Here is a 19,990-nt window from a genome sequence, read left to right as displayed (position 1 = left end):
AATATAACAAATATATTATTGCCTTTTTGAAAAAATCTTATTATTATAAAAAATTGTGTATGGGTCGCAATATCTACGACGGCGTCTAAATTTTGCAGTATATCATAATTATTATTAAATAAATATTATACATATTCATAATTTTTAGTATTCGTGTTTGTTAAAGTTGTAATAATTTTTTTATTGTAAAAAGTCTGATTGTAAATAAATAGATTTAATCATCACAATTTTTATTGTTATTTTATAAGTAATATGAAATGCATTTTATTTAGTTCAAATAGTAATTAATATCCAGGTATACTTAATTCAAAGAATTATAATTAAATAAAACTAAAAATGATATTTTAATATCAAACAAAATTTACGCTACGTCCCCCGTATAGCGTTGTAGGCTGATGAAATCTAGCGTTAAGACACTCCCTTTTTTCGAAACATTGCGTATTATCGCTGAAAAGAAACAAAAAATAACACATTCCTCTGATTTCTCACGCTAAAGTAAAACGCATTTCATATAGATAAAATATTTAAATAAAATATTTCCAAATATTGGAAAATAATATGGAGCCAAATATCACAATATTATTATTATTGTAGATAATATAAGAATAACATTAAGAATTTTAAATTGATATTTTAAAGTAATCTCAATTAACATAATTTATGTTTTGTTAGTTACCTGTGGAATCACAATTTAATGATAATTTTGGTGCCGTTAAGAATAAGCGCAATATTGTATTTTACTAAAATATTTAAATAGCTTATACTAAATTGTTGTATGTACATTGTATTTTTCATATAAAAATATATAAATTAATAAAAATTTGGATAAATTTCATTTGGGGCTGAATAAATTATATTCTTTGCATAATACTGATAAGTGGAAAGGTATGAAAAATCCTTTAAAAATAAAATTTTATACTTGACATATATATGAAATTAGTCCAAATTAACAGAAAATACAAATATATTATAAAGAATATTTAATTATATGCACAAAAATAAACTTCTATGCACATTAGAAATTTGTGTAATACTTATTTATTACAGAGTGATCAAAGATATTGTTAAATTTTATTCTATATATACATAAGGCATTATATTATTATAACAGTTGTCTGTATTAATATATTTAATAATAAAAAAAACAGTATTTTCAATTTTAAATGTGAATGTTTCAATGTACGTATTTTCAATGTAACAAAATGATATTTAATAAAAAAAAATATTCACCGTTAAATACTCCTTATGTGTTATTGTGTAAAATAGTTTAATAAGTGTAATAAACTAATGCATTGTGATTTATTCTTTATGAATTATATGGACCATTATAAGTGACAACACTTAAATGAAGTTTTATTTATTTTCATTTTTAATTAACTTTTTGATAAATTAAAATGTTTAATCTCTTTATAGAAAGTATTAAAATATTTAGCTAAATAAAGAGTATTCTTATTTTTTCATATACTCTATAAAAACAAACTCTATTGACTTACTGCTTGCAAGGTTCGAGTCCTATAGAAGTAAGTATATTTGGAGAAATGTTTATACTTTATACGAATACTATATATGGGACAAAGCGTGAAGAAAAAAGAATAAAACGATACAATTTAAATTTCTTAACTTATAAATATACTAATTTAACTTAATTATTCCATTCAATTTAGAAATATATTTACTTTTAAATTTAACAATTAATTAGGAAAAATATTGAACTAACAACATACCGTGAAACGGATCTCATATAACCACCTTGACTTGTCTTGCGGAAACGGCATTGACATTTGACAGTTGAAATAAGCGGGCAAAATAAATCAGTTGACAAACGTAGACCGCCATGGATGGTTATATTAAAGACGATTTGCATTTATAGTGATAATTTGTGTTTAGACACGCGTATTCCAAATACCCACAATGAGACACAAGTAGAATAATTATTAAGTGTATTTTAAAACTGTGATAATCCTATCCTCGCGGCATTCTTTCATAGCTTTCACTAATCCACATTCAGAATCTCTACGAGGTTTTCATTCGGGAAAGTAGATTTATTCGTAACTTATATGGTATATTAAAATAAAATGGAAAATAAAGGAGACGTTAAAGAAAATTTCAAGACGAAAATGTGTTCTGCTGTAGAACAAAAGCCAGATGAGGGAACAAGGGAAGAGCCTTTCTGGGTTTTCGGTTATGGATCTCTTTGTTGGAATCCAGGCTTTGAATATCAGCAGTCAATTACTGGATATATCAAAGGATTTTCAAGGAGATTCTGGCAAGGAAATACGATACATCGAGGAACTGAATCGAAGGTAATTTTAAAATAACTATACTTATTTATTTCAACATTAATATTTAATTTACCCTATTACATAGAAGCTATATTTACACAATAACATTTTTTATGTTTGAATTTTTATTTTATATTTAAAATTTCTGTGTATTTTCTCGCTATCGTCACGAAACGTATGAAAATATTTCGTCTGATGCAACAAATGAGCGGCCTTTCACCTTGCGGGACTTGTCGTTACGACTTTTAAGATTTTGATTTTTGTATTTTATTTACTTAATGTTTTTGAATTATATATTGAAAATAATGAAAAATAATTTAAAGTATATTAAAGTTATTAAAGTATACATGGTAAATTTTTATATTCAAGAGTTTATTTGAAAATAAAATTATGTGGCAAAACAAGGTCAACTGATGACATAATTTATATCGACATATATGACAGCTATAATCATTTTTGAATTATTTCGTTATTTCCATAAGTATTTGTAGAGAATGTAATATGTTTAATATTTATGCAAAAATATTAAAATATTCCATGCTGTAACAACTTATTTATATACATAATTATTTATTAGCTAACTACATATTTAAGTAAGAAAAAATAATATTTTATTATACAAGAAGTGTAGGCAAAGCAGTGTTTGTGTCTAGTCTTTATTTTAGTTCAATGAAACAGTGCCTTTGCACCCAATGTTTGATTCCTATCTGAAAAAATAAAGAGTCATAGAGCCCCACCATCTAATTGCTATATTATGGTTAAATATGAAATTAAAAAGAAAAAAAAACAACTCTCCATTCAGGAGATGTATTATTTTCTTGTCTCTACTCTGGTAACAATACACAATATCTTTACATTCCACCACTTAATAACGAATATCTAGAAAACATAAGCAGTGGGGAATACAGTTCTCTCTGTCAACCTGTATAATATAATATGGGAATCAGCATAAATAAAATAAAAATATTACTATCAAAGAGATTATTATATCAACACTTCATATGAAATAAAATATACGAACTTTATAGCATTAAACAAAGTCAATATCAGAGTATTTCAAAGTAAATAGCAACATTGTTGACATTAATATAAACATGCATTAAATGATAAAAAATACATTATTTATATTGTAGTATATGAGTTTTGAGTACTATGTTTGCCATTTATATAAAACTGAATCAACTAAAATGATAGTATCTCACTTAGATAAATAATTATTTTCATTCTCCATGTTTGGCGTTCCAGATTCTGTCCCTGATTTTGATGTATATATAAAATATAATTTGTTTTCAAATATATAAACTCTCACAATGCTAATTAAAATTCCATGGATTCATTGCTTTGTCAAGTGAGAAATTTGGCAATGCCTAATTTACAACCCACATATAGCTTAAAAAGGTCAAGGTTTAAAATGAATATATAATTTTTTATGAAACCGGTGATGATTAATATAGCTGATGAGCGCGATTGCTTTTTAAATTATCTTTCCTTTTTGTCATTGGGTAAAAACACCTGTTAAATTCCCTATGCTTTTGCGAATGACGCACTTTGCAAAACGTAAAAGCCATATCTCGTTCCACTATATTTTATTTAAAATGAATGTTTGAAATTAATAAATATTATGATAATATCAATTATTGTTATTATAAACTCATTTTCGATTAACATTCATTGTAGTCACAACATTGTTATCAAACAAAAATATTTTTACTTGCATATTTTTTTGTTGTAAACATGCATGCTTTTTCAGTATTTTAGACAATATCAATTGCTATCAATAGATTCGTAAAATACAAAACACACACTTTTTTCAAAAAGGTTAAAGTAAAACTTTTTAATTAATTTTGATTTTGAAATATAATTTTAATTAAAATTTGATTCAAACTCATGTATCGTTTCAAATTAGATGTAACATTCATACGACAATAACAACATTGACAAACACAAAAATATTTATATCAAATACCAACAATTTTCCTGAACATTTTATGTAAATCATTGTTTACAAGATTAGCTATATGGTTTGCGATGAACTATTAAATTATTATGATAAGACAATAAAAACAATTAATCAGCTTATTTTGTTGATAAATAGGTTAATTATTGTTAGCTCATTATATATATCTTTAATAATTTTAGACTCCTATATATAAATGTTTGTTTATTTTTTTCATTTTCACGTAAAAATACCGAATTTTAAAATGAAACTACAATTGTAGCTTATACAAAAAAAAGACAGTTCGCGTTTCTGCATTTTTCTGTTTCACAATTCCTAGAGACCTAGCACTAAATTCTTTCTATTTAACCTTCAATAAAATAATATAATACTTCTTCCTCACTGGACGAAATATTTATTTAAATTTATATTTCCATTTCTTCACTCTGGTGTCAACGATAAGCGGGGCGTTGAGTTCCGCCACTCATCACGCAATGCCTCCAGAATTCAGCGGAAAGTGGAGAACGTATGTCTTAACACTAGGTTCCCTCTGCTTACCCTGGTGTGTGCGGGATACAGCGTAAAGCTGATTTTTTCTAAAAACAACCTATAGCAACATGCCTAGATAAAAATAGCCCTATCTTAATAATAAAATACCTAGCTATCTACTATAGATATAGATATTATCATATTATGTCACGCGGACGCGCGGGATTCGCCGTTGTTTATTTTGGTAAAACACGTTACCGCCGCGTGTTAGTTCTATTATTTGCTTTTTTTATGAGCTATTTAAATTCGTATGTATAATTTTAGTATGTAAATTTGGAAACACGTGGTATAACTATGTAAATGTATTGCGCAGTTAAGCTACGTGAGTATTATACAGCGTCACGCTGTAACCTAGCAAGTAACACAGCGAGAATTTAGTGTCAAGACACTCCGTTCCCCATTTTCCGCCGAATTTTCCATCATTACATATTGAGTGGCGGCATTGAACGCCAGGTTTGATGAGCAATTTGATGAGCAATTGCTATTTGATGAGCAATTTCACAGAAACATGGGGTACGGGGTGTTTTTGTTTTAAATTTGTAAATAGCCGTATAGTATAAAATTTGAATTTCCCAAGCATCGAATTGGGTAAACTATTTTCACGTGTTGTTTTACAGTTTAAAAAGAATTAATTTCACTAAAGAAAAACAAAATTTTCAACAAAACATTTACTTTAAATACCTATATGTAGATTTTTTAAAATGCTGATTGTAATCTTTCTATATATATAGTAAACAAGACCGATAATTTTCAGGTTATTGCCGGTTTTCATTTGTGATAAAGTACTGCTTTTGTTTCAGCCCGGCCGTGTCGCTACTCTCGTTGAAGATAAGGAGGTGAGAATTGTTCTTTTTTATGCTTATTTATATATTATAGAATATATTTTTTTTATTATATGAAACCAGATCTTGGGGCATGGGCAGAAGCGTCTGACTATAAGCGCGACAGGTTGAGAGTATTACTATTTTCATTCTTCGCTCCGTCTCTAAGCGAAAAAAAGCTCGTCAGTTCCACCACGTAATGCCTCGAAAAATTCGGCGGAAAGTGGAGAACGGAGTGTTTTAACACTAGGTTCCCTCTTCCCACCCTGTTGTATACGGGATGCAGCGTGAAGCTGAAGCAAGTTTCTTTAGTATTGAATTAAGAGGAGGTTATTGATACTACTTACTTTATCTATATACCTTCTTACTACAAAGTGAAATATTTCAATTTCGAAATCCACTTACATTTGTCAATATTATCTATTATCATTGATCTCGTCCACAACAACTATGATAATGTCAGATTATTATCTCAGTCTCTTCTATTTTTTTTTTATTTGTGAAGAATGCAGAGAATGAAGAAGCAAAAACACTGCGTTCTCCATTTTGAAAATAATGCATGTTCAGAAGAACCCTATGCCAGAATCAATTCAAATGGAAATATTGTAGACAGAATTTGTAATGAACACACCACCATCCTGTACTTATCCTATCTATACTTAAAATTATAGATCTGAAAATTGTGATTGAAACAACGAGCTATTCTCAAGAAGTATCTACTACTTCGAAAAAGCGCTAAACTAAATTTAAAAAAAATACAGTCGAATTGATCCTCCTTCTTTTTGAAGTCGGTTAAAAAATAGATTGGATACCTTAAGTGACTTATATTTTAGATTTTACCTATGCATCTTATTTGTTATATTGTTAGACGTGTGTGTATGTTGCAAATACAATTTACAGCACCTGTTGCAAAATATAACAAAGAATATATCTTTTCTTTATTATAATATCTTTTCTTTATTATAACAATTGTCACAAAAGTCTGAATCATAATCTTTTCTTGTATAGATTCACGCTGTACTGTGCATAAAGCAGAGTAAGCAATGGGAACCTTAAGACATTCCGTTCCCCACTTTTCACTTAATTTTCGAGACATTCCGTGTTGAGTGCAGAGCGGGAAAATCAAAATAATTAATTCCCCCAAGCAGGGTTCGAACCCACAACCGTCGCGCTTACAGTCGGACGACCTATTCCTTATTAGATAGGTAGGTATATTGTTATGATTTAAAGTAATTTGTGACGTAATTTATTATTAAATATATTTATTACTAGCGGACGCGCGCAGCTTCGCCCGCTTATTTGCACCCTTAGGGGTGAATCCTAATAAACCATGAAACACGTGTTCAATGAAATATTTTTAAGAGTCTAAATTTCAAATCTTATAAAAATCGGTGGTCATACAAACTTTCAACCCCTATTTTATCCCCTTCGAGTCGAATATTGCAAATTCCCGTCTTAGCGAGCACCTACGTCCTATAAATAACTCGTATGCAAAATTTCAGATTCCTAGTACATGTAGTTTCTGAGATTTCGTGATGAGTGAGTGACCTTTCGATTTTATATATATAGATTTTGTAAAAAAGAAACAAGTTTTGTCGAAAATATTTTTCTTAATCTTCATTTTATCACTACACTTTCAAGAAATGTTTGTAAACAAAACGTTTTGCCGTTTTCCTCGAGTGTCTATAGATTACTATGTTTACAGCGTAGTGTGGGTGTCAATATTTTACGAGACTTCAGTCTTATCTTAGTAAATTCCCGCTTCTATATTTATTTACAAGATTGGGAACAGGAAAATGACGTTCATTTTACCCGAATCCCGCATTTTGTAAGAAAAGCAGTCTCAATTTGGAACTCAAGGTTGTGAACGGATATATTTAGTAATTCGCCTGCGTAATTTACGTTATTATTAATTTCTGTCTCCATGAGTACCTACGTCCTATAAGTAACTCCTATGCAAAATTTGAGATTCCTAGCACTTGTAGTTTCTGAGATTTCGTGATGAGTGAGTGACCTTTCGTTTTTTTATATATAGATACTCGTAAATGAAGAAAGACGAGGACGTCGTGGCCCAACTGCACAAGGGTGTGACTGTAACGCGATGGTTGTGGGTTCGATCCCCACTCGAGGAAATGAAATATTTATTTACGTTTATATTTCCATTCCCTCGTTCTAGTGTCGAGGCAAAGCGCTGCGTTGAGTTCTGTCACTCAGCACGTAATGACTCCAGAATTCGGCAGAAAGTGAACGAAGTGTCTTAACACTAGGTTTCCTCCCTATCCTGCTATCCTGCACTGCCTATCCTGCTGTGTGCGGGACACTGCATGGAGCTGATTTTTTTAGTAAAGCGTAGAGCTAAACTACGCGATAGGCTTACTTTTATTTAGTTAGTGTGAAAAAAAAATTAAACCTTAAACAAAGTATTTATAGTTATTTTTATTAAATTAAATGTGTGACATAGTCGAGGTCACTCGTGGCACAGGAGTTGAAGCGTGTGCCGGTTTGATTCCCATTCGAGGAAATAAAATATTTAATAAAAAATATCATAATTGATCTTCAAAATGATACGTCCCACATACTTACTAGATTCGTTGTTTGCATAAAGTTAATGAGACTTACGTTTAATGAATTAATAAATAAAATTCCTAGCCATATATATATGTAGGGAATCAAATGAATATTAAATAAGAATAACACGTATACATGATTGCAATTCGAGATCGATATGGTTGGCGCTCTATGAAGGAGGCCTATCAGCTTTAATACTGCATTCCGTATAAAAATATTATAAATCTAAACAATATAAATATAATACATGTTTTTTTTTTTTCATTTCTTCGCTCTGATGTCAAGGCAAAGAGCGCCGTTGGCTTCTTGACTCAACACGCAATGCCTCCATAATTCGGCGAAAAATGGGAAAAGGGGTGGCTTTTACTCTAGGTTCCCTCTGCCTACCCTGCTGTGTGCGGGATACAGTGTAACGCTAAAAAAACTATAAAGATATTTTATTTTTCCGGAATTAAGAGAATAAAAATGTTCTCTTACTTTTTAACAAGATTTGATACAGCGACCTTCCCCATAGTATTTATAGTACAAAAGTTAAGCATTGAACTACAATAGTGTAAATTTAAAACTAATTCGAAAATCGCCGGACGTAGTTGATGTCTGCGTCGTTTGACAGACTTGCAATTGTTGATTAGTGACTCCCCCCCTGTACTTGTGCGAAATATTCACATTTTTTTATATTATTTAGCTTTTTAAACTATAGAACAGTCATTTCAATAGTTAACTTTCGATTTAGGTTCCCAGGTTCCTTCTATTTACCCTGCTATGTTCGATATATACGGCTTGAATCTGCGTTAAAAATATTTGTAAGCTTTAGAAACAATAAAAAAAAACTAAACTATATTTAATTCTATTGATACAGTTATTTATTTGCCACGTATATTAATATGATGTAATCCTAATAATATATTTTACATTTACTTATTACATTAGTTGCATCATATTTAAATTATTCACACTGAAATGAATAACAATTATTTACTAGAATACTCGTTTTTCAAAGGCCTTGTACTATACAAATTTTACTTGGACGTACATATATCCTGCACATAGCAGGGTAGACAAGGGGAACGTGGGAACCTAGTGTTAAGTCACTGTGCCGAAGGCATTATGAATTGAGTGGAGGAACGCCCCGCCGCGCTTTGGCTCGTCACCAGGACAAGAAACTTTAATATTATATATTTTATTACCTCGTATGAAATCGAACCCACGACCAGTCGCGCTTACAGTTACACCTTTGTGGCCCTGCGCCATGACAGACCTCGGATTGAAAAATATTTTTGTGTTGGATAGTACACTTTTCGAGAAAGGTTCTATTCTAGTAGAATATTACATCACTTCAATCGTTTTGAATGACTATGAGGGCAAAACCGCGGGCAAAATTAGTATATTATAAACAAATGAAACTCGTTACTTCTTACACCTCTTTCAATGAAAATATCCATATATTATTTATAGAATAGTTATACGACATTACATACATATTTAAATGAGGGACATCATCGGTGTAAAGCCTTTATTGTCTCTTTGACAATGGGATAAATGTTTAATATTATCGTTTAATAGCTCTATAGACGCACTGTTAGTGATATTAAAACAAAAACGTTCCTTATTTATAACATCCTGTATTAAATATAGTTAGTTTTGAGGCCCTCGTGGTGCAGGCTTGTGGGTTCGATTCCCATTCGAGTCGACTCGACTCACTCAGTACACGTAATGCCTCGAGAATTCGATGTAAAATGGGGAAAGAATAAACGATTTTTTTTAAATACCTATGGGCTATGGTGTATGCGTAGTTGGCGTCTCTTCGAAAATACTAGTATTCAAAAATATTTTTTTTTGTTTCCCAATTGGCACAGTTCCACATAATTATTCATGGTGGAAAGTGTTCGTAATAATACGATAGTAAGTTGTAGTAAACTCTTCAATTAGTCTTTTTTTTTCTAATATGTAGGTACCTAATTAAAATTTAAATAGGGGAGAGCGGGGTGACAAGTTATGTTTTTGTTTAACCTCAAATATTGTTACGAATACTTAATTTTACTTTACCTTTTACCTTTGATTGGTAATTAAATAAAATAATTGATTCCTCGACTGGGAATCGAACTAGCAAATCCTACATCTTTTATTAGATCTCGGCATTTGCTATGAAATTTCAACCTCGCGAGACCCCGCTTTGCGGGAATTTTCTTTGATAACTTTCGTTCGGTTAAAACGACTAAGAAAGGACTAAGAAAATCATCATTTCTTTTATTTTTATAAAAAAAAGGTATGGATTTTATGTAAACCATTATAAATAATTCATACTTAATATGATTTTTTTTAAAAAATGGAGCATTGTGGATAATGGAGTGTTTTAACACTACCTTCCCTATGTTTAACCGGCTCTGCAAGAAAAAGCGTGAATATTTTTTTTTATATAAAATACTTTATTATTCCAATGTCTATTCTAGGTCACGATCTCATTTCGGGGTAGTTTAAAAATAAAACGATCGTACGACACGTGTTTTCTTATCGAATTTTATTTGCTGTACGTACGAGTTGGTGGTTACATCTGCAATAAAGAGAACAAAGACACTAATAATAAATGCATGAAAACTGAGCCAAGGATTAACTTTTGTTTGTTTTTGTATCAAGGTCTAATTTGTAATTTGTTTTTGTTTGTTCTTACTCATCTCCCGCGGAGAGATATGTCTCTAAATTGAATGTTGATCTTTCTGAAAGAAGTAATATTGAAATATATTATATAAAATATATCATCTTCATTAGAATTTGAACCCAGTACTTTGGTTTAGCACTTTGGTTTAGTTTAGCTATATGTGAACTGTATGTCAAACCCAAACATTAAAAAATTAAAAATTTAATTAAACCAAATGTTAAGATACTCCATTCACATGGAGGAATATGGGAGCCCCCTCCTCTATGTGCCCACCCCAGATATTTAACAAATACATTTTATAAGTTATCGTTAAGAAGTGCGATCAGTTCGGACAATGGACAAAACTTAATTATTATAATTAATCTGTATATATACATATTATTTTCAATTCAATTAATCTGTATATGTATATACAAGTATATTTTATTATCAGTATTTTAGTAATTATAATACAGCTTGCCTAGTCTGGGCTTAGATAACCTTGTGTTAGTTATTATAATCGATTATTACTAGTATATTATTAGGCCATCGTGACGCAGTGCAATGGGACAGTGTTAACATGTGAACAGGATAGTTGTGGGTTGGATTCTCGGGGGAATGAATTAATTTTATTTCTCCGCTCTGGTAACGAATTGAGCGTGTTAAAAAATTGGGGCTGGAGGCGGAGAAATCAATATATTCTCTCTGCCTACCCTGCTGAGTAAAATAACACGTGAAGCTGGCAAAATAAAAAATAAATAAATTACTTTACCCTAATTCAGCAAGGAAATATGTATGCTAGTTCCCCTATAATGCCCTATAGTAAGACTATAGTCGTGACGTACAAGCGTGCGTCTGTAATCACGTCAGAATTTGGATTCTCTTCCTACTCGGGGAAAAGGAGGTAACGGATCAAAAGCACAGCATTGAGATTGCCATTGAACACATAATACCCCCAGAAATTCGTTGAATTCGGAAAATTCGGCGGAAAGTGGGTTACGGAAGCGTTTTAATGAGAACGGAGAGTTTTAATGAGAACACTTGGTTTCCAGGTTACCTCTGCATACCCTGTTAAATAAAATCAGCCTCACGTTATATCCTATGCCTCACACAGCAGGGTAGGTAGAGGGAACCTAGTGTTAAAACACTGCTTTCCCCACTTATGCGCAGCATATATAAAAAATAATAAATATTGAACATAAAATACATATTCAATAGAAAATATTTTTTTGCAATGAATTATGTGTCTATTGTGTTTTCATAAAGATAGTACTAAATTGATAATAAAGTTAAAGCTGACAAAAATAAACAACATTTTAATTTTTAACTAGTTTGGAAAATCCAATGCCCCATAAAATTGTAAACATATAAGCATGATAAATTACAATACATAAAAATATTAATTTATCATACAGTTAATTAATAAAGTTAAAAACGATATTTTAAACCAGTTGATAACATTTATTTCAAAAATACCAAAAATACGTCAATTATAATATTAGGTTGGGGTACGATTGTCGTCCAAATGGAATTGACATTGGTTCCAAGTGTAAGCTTACAGGTATCTTAAAATATTTTTCTAGGACCTGGACTGGACTTTTTAGCTTTTAACAGATATATTCGGTTCATTTTTCATCGTTAATTTATTACTAAAGTTTTTGGGGTGGGCACGGACCACCCAGCCTCTCCCAATTTCTGCGCCCATGACGACACCATAGTAAATACAAATTTTTTGATATGATAAAAAAATATTTATTTATATGTAAATAAAAATTATATAAAATATGATTTATTAGATTATGGAAGTAAATGTAAATTTACACATATACGTTATTATAATATGAATTTAATATTAACATTAAAATAATTATTTCACTTTAAATTTTACAATAATTAAATAAATTCATAGTAACAGAGTAATATAGGAGGTTATCTAAAAACATTGAGTATAGTGACCTTATTAATAAATGGCCAGTTTAAACACTGACTGAGGTAACGTCCGTCCACTACACAAACAATGACGTAGGCGTTGTTGATAAAATACGGTCTGGTGGAGTGACCCGACCTTATGACGATCTACTATTGAAATTGAGGAAAATAATACAATAATTAATATTATAATACGTACATATGTTTTAAACTTTTCTTTAGCTTCATGCTGTATCCCGCACATAGCAGGGTAGGCACTAGGAACCTAGTGATAAGGCACTCCATTCTCATCAAGACACTTCCATTCTCCCCTTTCTGTTGATTGATTCTTCCAAATATGCGATAGTTTTAATTTTACACTGCTATATAAAATAATTACTATTTTAATATTAATTTTGGATTTATTTCCTTTTAATTGAATTATGTTTAAATTTATTTCCAATTATTGATTTCAATAAATTTAATTTCTTTTATTATTATCTACTGTACAGAAGTAGACACTTACTTACACTTAGCTAAATTATTAACCTATAGATAATAAACAAGTATCTAATTATAATATTGCAATTATTTTATAAAGCTTGCCATGCTTGTTCCTCGTGGAGAAAAATACAAACATATTTTATTATAATTAAACGATCTTAGCAATAGAATTTAATAGTAAATAAGTAAATATATGTATAGTTGCCTCGTGTTTCTGGTCTCATATCTTCTTATACTGTAGGACAAAATTTCCAATAAAGTCAAGAGATGGCCTCTCTTGGTGCAGAGCCGTGGCAACCTAACTCTGGTAACGAGGGAAAGCGTGGCGTTTACTTCCGCTACTGTTGCCACAATTCGGCGGAAATGTGGGAAACGGAAGTGACTTAATGAGAACGGAGTGTCTTAACACTATATTCATCCATTTCTTTTTTGCTAGCTGCTAGCTTTTAATACTACTAAATTAACAATTTTTTATATCTTTAACGTATTCTGAGAAATATATAGCTTATATTATAGCTTATTGCTAATTGTAGTCAAGAATGAAGAAAGAAAGAAGTTAAGATCTTGTATATTTACTAAAGAATAATATCAATACAAATTATATATACGAGTATATACAAAGATAATAGTTGTTATACAATTATTTCATAACCATGTTATCTTTGTTTAAACATACTATCTTCGAGCTTATGATTAGTTAGTTTACAAATTTGGCACCGTCCTGGCGCAGATATGATATTTGGCGCAGGGCACTGCGACTAAACTCGATTATGGGTTCGATTCCTACTTGAACAATTAAATTAAAGGCATTGTCATTTCCTCGCTGTGGTAACGAGGCGAAGCACGACGCTAAGTTCCACCACTCAACATACCATAGACGAAGAGTAAGGAATGGAAGTGTCTTAACACTAGAGTAGAAATCGAACCCATATCTGCCGCGCTTACAACACATGCACTTGTGCCCATGCATCACGACTGGCCTCGAAAATAACAAAATAGTCCTAATTAAAATATTTCAACTCATTACCGGAAGTTTAACATCAATTCAATATGAACTTATCAACAGACATAATTTACGTGCTCTATTGACATTTTACTACAATTACCCTATAGAATAGATAATTATTAATCTAATAATAAACAAAGAAATAAATATATCCTATCTTATACTGCTGCCTCGTGGCACGGTTAAGCGCAACGTGCCTGTCATCATGTTACACTCAATGACGTGCGGTTGGGGGTTCATATCTCACGAGGCAAAATAATAAATCTATACATACATTGTACGGGGGGGTATAAAATTATATACGTTCGCTGTATCCCGCATGTAGCAGCGTAGATCGGGGGAACCTAATGTTAAGTCACTCCGTTCTCCACTTTCCGCCGGTTCTTCTAGACACTATTTGTTGATGACAGAACTCAACGCCGCTCTTTACTGCTACACCAGAGTGAATAAATGAAAATATTTAATAATTTCATTTCTTCGAGGAATTGAAATATTATATGGGAATCGAACCTACAACCGTCGACAGTCAACCGCCACGAAACTGGCACACTTTTATATCAATAGCAATAATATAGATACCACGTATGGTATGCGTTTATCTCTGTGCTCTCTGTATTTGGCTCAAATACGTCGGATGTAATCACCACTCAGTGTACGACTTTCTCTTATATAATTTACTTAAATACTATGTTTTTTTAAATGTATGTAAACACGAATATATATATATATATATATATATATATCTACATCTACTCGAGATTATATTTATATCTCGTACACGTGTCGTTTAAGTCATAGGTCTAAAGTAAGATTGACATTGACGAGATACTCTTACTGTATGTACTCTACTCGTATGTGGGCGAAGTTAATAGAGTTAATGTAAACCAGTTACCGATAGAACGTTTAACTATTCCCCAACTTATATAACTTTGTTTTTTTAACTATTATTTTAGAACTAAATAAATATATATGTGCTATGCCTTCTTTAGTTGTAGTAAAAGTATGATTCATCTGGTTGTTTTTGTATAGTGTTGCTTGACAGGAGAAAAAAATTGAATTAATTAAAGCAAACATATTTTTGCTTGACAACAGTTGGTTATTTTCTATCAAAAAATTCCGATTCCAATACACCTATGTAAATACTCAACAAGGCTATATCGATTCTAATACCATAATAGAACAGAATTTTCCATTAAATTTTGTTTATTTGTCAGGAAATATGTGCGTAATAATTAAACAGATGTTTCCATTCAGCACACATATTTTAGAATCAATGTTATACTAGCTTTTATTGCGACTTCGCCCCAGTGGTGGAATGGAAATAGCTAACTAAGATCATAAGTGCGCAACATTAAATGAATTTATCATTTGAAACTAGTAGTTCCTGAGATTAGTGCGTTCAACTAAACTCTTCAGATTTATATTATACCATGAATCCCAAATATTCTAAGAACAATCAAAATTACTAATCGTATCCCTTGAAGAATTCATTTTGGAAAATTAATTTGGTTCACTTTTAATCATCAGTCATGGGTTTTAACCTTTACAACACTGATTGTTTCTACCAAAGTTTACGAAACAAATGGTGTGCCTAATGCGTTTGCGTCAATAGATAATTTCTTTCTCAATGCCGCAGTATCGAAAACTTTTGAAATTTGTATTAATATTTCGTAAGCAATTTTAGTTTTGTTTTGTCTGAGCCAAGGAGAATCAAAATTTAGAATTTGCTATGATTGAAACCCACAACCATTATATTTATGGTTATACGATATCCCATAGACACCTCAATGTGAAAGTTAAATGAACGCGGCTATTAAAATTGTAGCTTAGAAATATAACGATAGTACAGTCTACAGTCGTTGATATTGATGATATTATATTATAAACATAATATTCAAAGCTTATTGTTTATGATTGTGTATCTAATAATGGAATTATAAAATATTTTTAACATAAAAAAGATATTATCAATTAAACGAGGAAAGTTCTAGAAGCAAGTGGGTTGTCGAGTTACTTGAGCTGTATCAATTGTTTTATAGTAAGAGACATTTTGAATAGTGTACACGTTTTTCTTATTAATTTCAAAATCAAATCATTAAAAATCTAAAGTTGGGAACGAAATGTTCTTAAATCTTAGCCTCCTCATCCTACCCTGCTATATATGATATACGGAAATCTTTAGGAAGTTTTGTTTTCATTTAAATAAAAAGCTATTATATTTAATTTACCATTTAAAGCAAAAAGTTCTTTCTTTAGGAAGACTTCCTTATTTTTTTTAACACTTAAGGTTGACATCTAATTACTCAGAAATTAGACACGACGATATTTCATTACTTGGATCAATGAACACGATCAGCTGTTGCTAATAAGCGTGTTGAAACAAAAAAATAGGAACTGTAATAAAAAATATAGAAACCTTTTGATTTCCAAATGTTGTACCAAAGAATATCCCGACTTTTCCCGTTCTTGTAGGAATTTTAGAGAATTTCCCAACTTAGAAGTTTAGTCTTTGCATTCTCTTCAGTTCCTCAGTAACGAAGGAGTTTTATATAGATTTAAAATGTAAGAATATAAAAGGTATTTATATTATGTTTCTTTTGTTTCAGGGTATAACTTGGGGCAAAGCGTTCCTAGTAGCAGCAGAAAACAACGCCGCGTTACCATATCTGTCCACTAGAGAATGCCAACTAGGAGGATATAGGATTTACACAGTGAACTTCCACCCAAAACCCTCGTTCCTACCATCCAATAGTAATATAGACAAAAAAGATGCCCTTCTGTATATTGCTGTGCCAGAAAATAAACATTGGCTCGGTGCTGCTCCTCTACCAGATATGGCAAAACAAATTTTAGAATGCCGTGGTTCTTCCGGTTCCAATGTAGAATATCTGTTAAGGCTAGCAGATTTTATGCGAGACGAAATACCTGAAGCTTTAGATGATCATTTGTTCTCTTTAGAGAGGTTGGTTAGGAAATTTGCAGCTGACATGAGGATATGTTTGAGGAGTTTAATGGGTGAAGAAAAGGAGGAACGTGCACCGGAACAAGCCCAATCTCCAGCGCCCAGTTTCCAATTTGCCTCGAGAATTCCTGATAAGAAATTACGTTGTGTCAATATGTGATTATTCCCATATTGGTTCACAGGGCGCTATTATTTAAATAAGTTAAAAATTTCTTATTTTTGTGGCTGGCCACGTAATTTTGTTTAGTATGGAACTTCCAAATACCAAATATGATGACAAATTTTGCGTCATTCCTGGATTTGTGAGTGGTGATCTCGTTAGGTAATGTCACTTCTGATTGAATATATGGGAGCAATTCAGAAAATTGATGGTAGCGTAGAATAGAGAATGCTCCTTGAAAAGAAATAGAGGAGAATCCAGCATATAAGGAAAGACTCCGTATATTATAGCTAATTCTTTGTATATGGTTATTGAAATAATTTTAGTGGGACTTCTTGAAAGTAAAGTATTTGCGTTAAAACACTGAGAAGTTAAGAATTTTGCCAACAATTTGATCAAATTCAAAGGCAGCTTTGGGAAAAATAAGACCTGTGTCTATTACCAGATTTAAAAATGTTCGACTTTACTAACCTAACTAAAATAAATATGACTTAGAAAACGACTAAACAACTCGACCCCTAAAGTCTATTTTGCAATGCTTTATCGATTGTGATAGTTAAAAATATAGGGTGATGAAATTGCCTTATTTTTTAATGTAGGCCATGTTTTGATAACATTGACACGTATCTAACTTCCTATTATGACATTTTATACAGTTTTATGAAGAATTTTGGTATGACTGCCTTTTTGATATATTTGCTATTCTATAAATCCTATGGCCTTGCTTATAAATCCTAGGCCAGACTAGATTTCTTAAAATAAAATCTTAATTTTACAATATGGTATTTATTGATAATGAAGAAAAATCAATTTAGAAGACTAAGATAAGCGATTTGGACCATATACACGTTCACAATATAATTATGTTCCAATTACTAATTTACTGATAATACTTGACATTCTCACGATCGACTTAAAGGCCACCTAATTATGTTTATAACAATAATTTACCTTCTGAATAAAAATATCATCTAAATTAGTTCCGCATTAATTTCTTGTTCAAAATTCAGGGGAAAATTGGGAAATGTCAGATTCCCTCTACCTACCCTGTTATGTGCGATATACAGCATAAAGTTAAAAACTTTTTTTCAATTTAAAATCAAAATTTTAGTCGTCCATTTGCTGGCAATGGTTGTGTTGATGCTTTATAGAAATATGAATAAGGCAATTATGTTAGTTAGTCAAATGCTATTTTACGTTTTGACTCTAGTAAAAAAAAACTAGAGTCATAAAAAAAATATGTTAACTTAATAAATATAATTAAAATATGTAATGTATGAATATTGTAAAACCAAAACTGACATAGTATTATAATAATAATGAACCTGTTAGTTTTAAGCTGTGATTTCATGTAAAAAGTTTCTTTTTAATATATTTGTGTTAATTAATTTTGTTGTTTGTTCTAAAGTATTCTATGTAAAATTAGGAATGTAACAATTTTGTATGGATTTTGTAATCGACCATGTAAGGCTAAGCCTATGTTTAATGTAATAAATTAATGACTTATTATAATATTTTCGTTTTTTTGCAATCCCTTTATAAATAATACAGCTTAAAGACAATTCAAAAGGTTAATCTATATATCTATATATATAAAATCGAAAGGTCACTCACTCATCACAAAATCTCAGGAACTACAAGTGCTAGGAATCTCAAATTTTGCATAGGAGTTACTTATGGGACGTAGGTGCTCGCTAAGACGGGAATTTGCAATATTCGACTTCTAAGGGGTTGTTTTTGGGGTTGAAAGTTTGTATGAAACTTCGTTACTACAAATGCTAGGAGTCTCAAATTTTGCATAGACGTCACTAGGACGTAGTCATGGAGACAGAAATTAATAATAACATAGTTCACGCGGGTGTCACCGCGAGCGGGCCGCTAGTTATTAAAAATTGTAATTGATTTCTATTAAATTATTTACATAAAAAAGTGTTGAGAACAATAAAAATATACTATCCAAGTAAAACAACTAGATAAGTGTCATTATAACTATAATACATGTCTAAAAGTAAGTAACAATATCAACAACCATTTTTATTAAAAGAACGCGAATTAAAATATAACATTAAAAAATAATTTTAAAAAATATACAGCGCCCTCTGATGACACATACTTGTGTACTAAAATTGTTTTAATTAAAACAAAGATGGAGCTGCGTTTTTTTTTTTTTGAATCGAAAAGGTTTTTGAAGTAAATATTTTACAATCATAATTCATAACCATCGATATTGTATCATTTATGAACTTTAACCAAAAAATATGCATAAAAAAATATTTTTAGTATATAAAATGAAGGTACAAATAAAACACAGTAAATGCACTAAACATATTTAATAATTTCACATCATCGTACGACATCAATACAAATAATATATGATACCATCAAATATACAAACAAGATGAGAAAAACCGATAAGTTTATTACTTAATTTTGATATTTACATTTCCTTTATTTATATCCATATAAACTCTACAGATATTGCAATAAGACCTAAATATTTCTTAACATTTCTATGCAAAGAAACAGTTGTTTCTAAAAAGCAAAATTTAAAAGCTCCTACTCAATATTTTTACTATTTACACTAATATTTGTTTTGTATCTAAAATTATAAACTAATTAAGTACAATTAACATAATTATTATATTGTTCGACTTAAAAA

The 19,990-nt window shown here is 30.6% G+C and overlaps 1 protein-coding gene across 1 annotated transcript; it reads left to right on the top strand.

Moving 5' to 3' along the window:
* Nucleotides 1–1,775: 1,775 nt before the first annotated feature.
* Nucleotides 1,776–18,843, top strand: LOC146536171 (putative glutathione-specific gamma-glutamylcyclotransferase 2). Its single transcript, XM_085190304.1, has 3 exons — nt 1,776–2,303; nt 5,568–5,603; nt 16,816–18,843. Exons 1-3 carry the CDS (start codon nt 2,076–2,078, stop codon nt 17,329–17,331), a joined length of 780 nt encoding a protein of 259 aa, XP_085046430.1. The 5' UTR covers nt 1,776–2,075; the 3' UTR covers nt 17,332–18,843.
* The last annotated feature ends 1,147 nt before the right edge of the window (nt 18,844–19,990 follow it).

The sequence above is a fragment of the Heliconius melpomene genome, chromosome 9, assembly GCF_056956725.1.
Source record: "Heliconius melpomene rosina isolate 202511_hmr_F chromosome 9, ASM5695672v1, whole genome shotgun sequence".
Taxonomy (NCBI): Eukaryota; Metazoa; Arthropoda; class Insecta; order Lepidoptera; family Nymphalidae; genus Heliconius; species Heliconius melpomene.
This window is presented reverse-complemented; position numbering and strand designations above follow the sequence as displayed.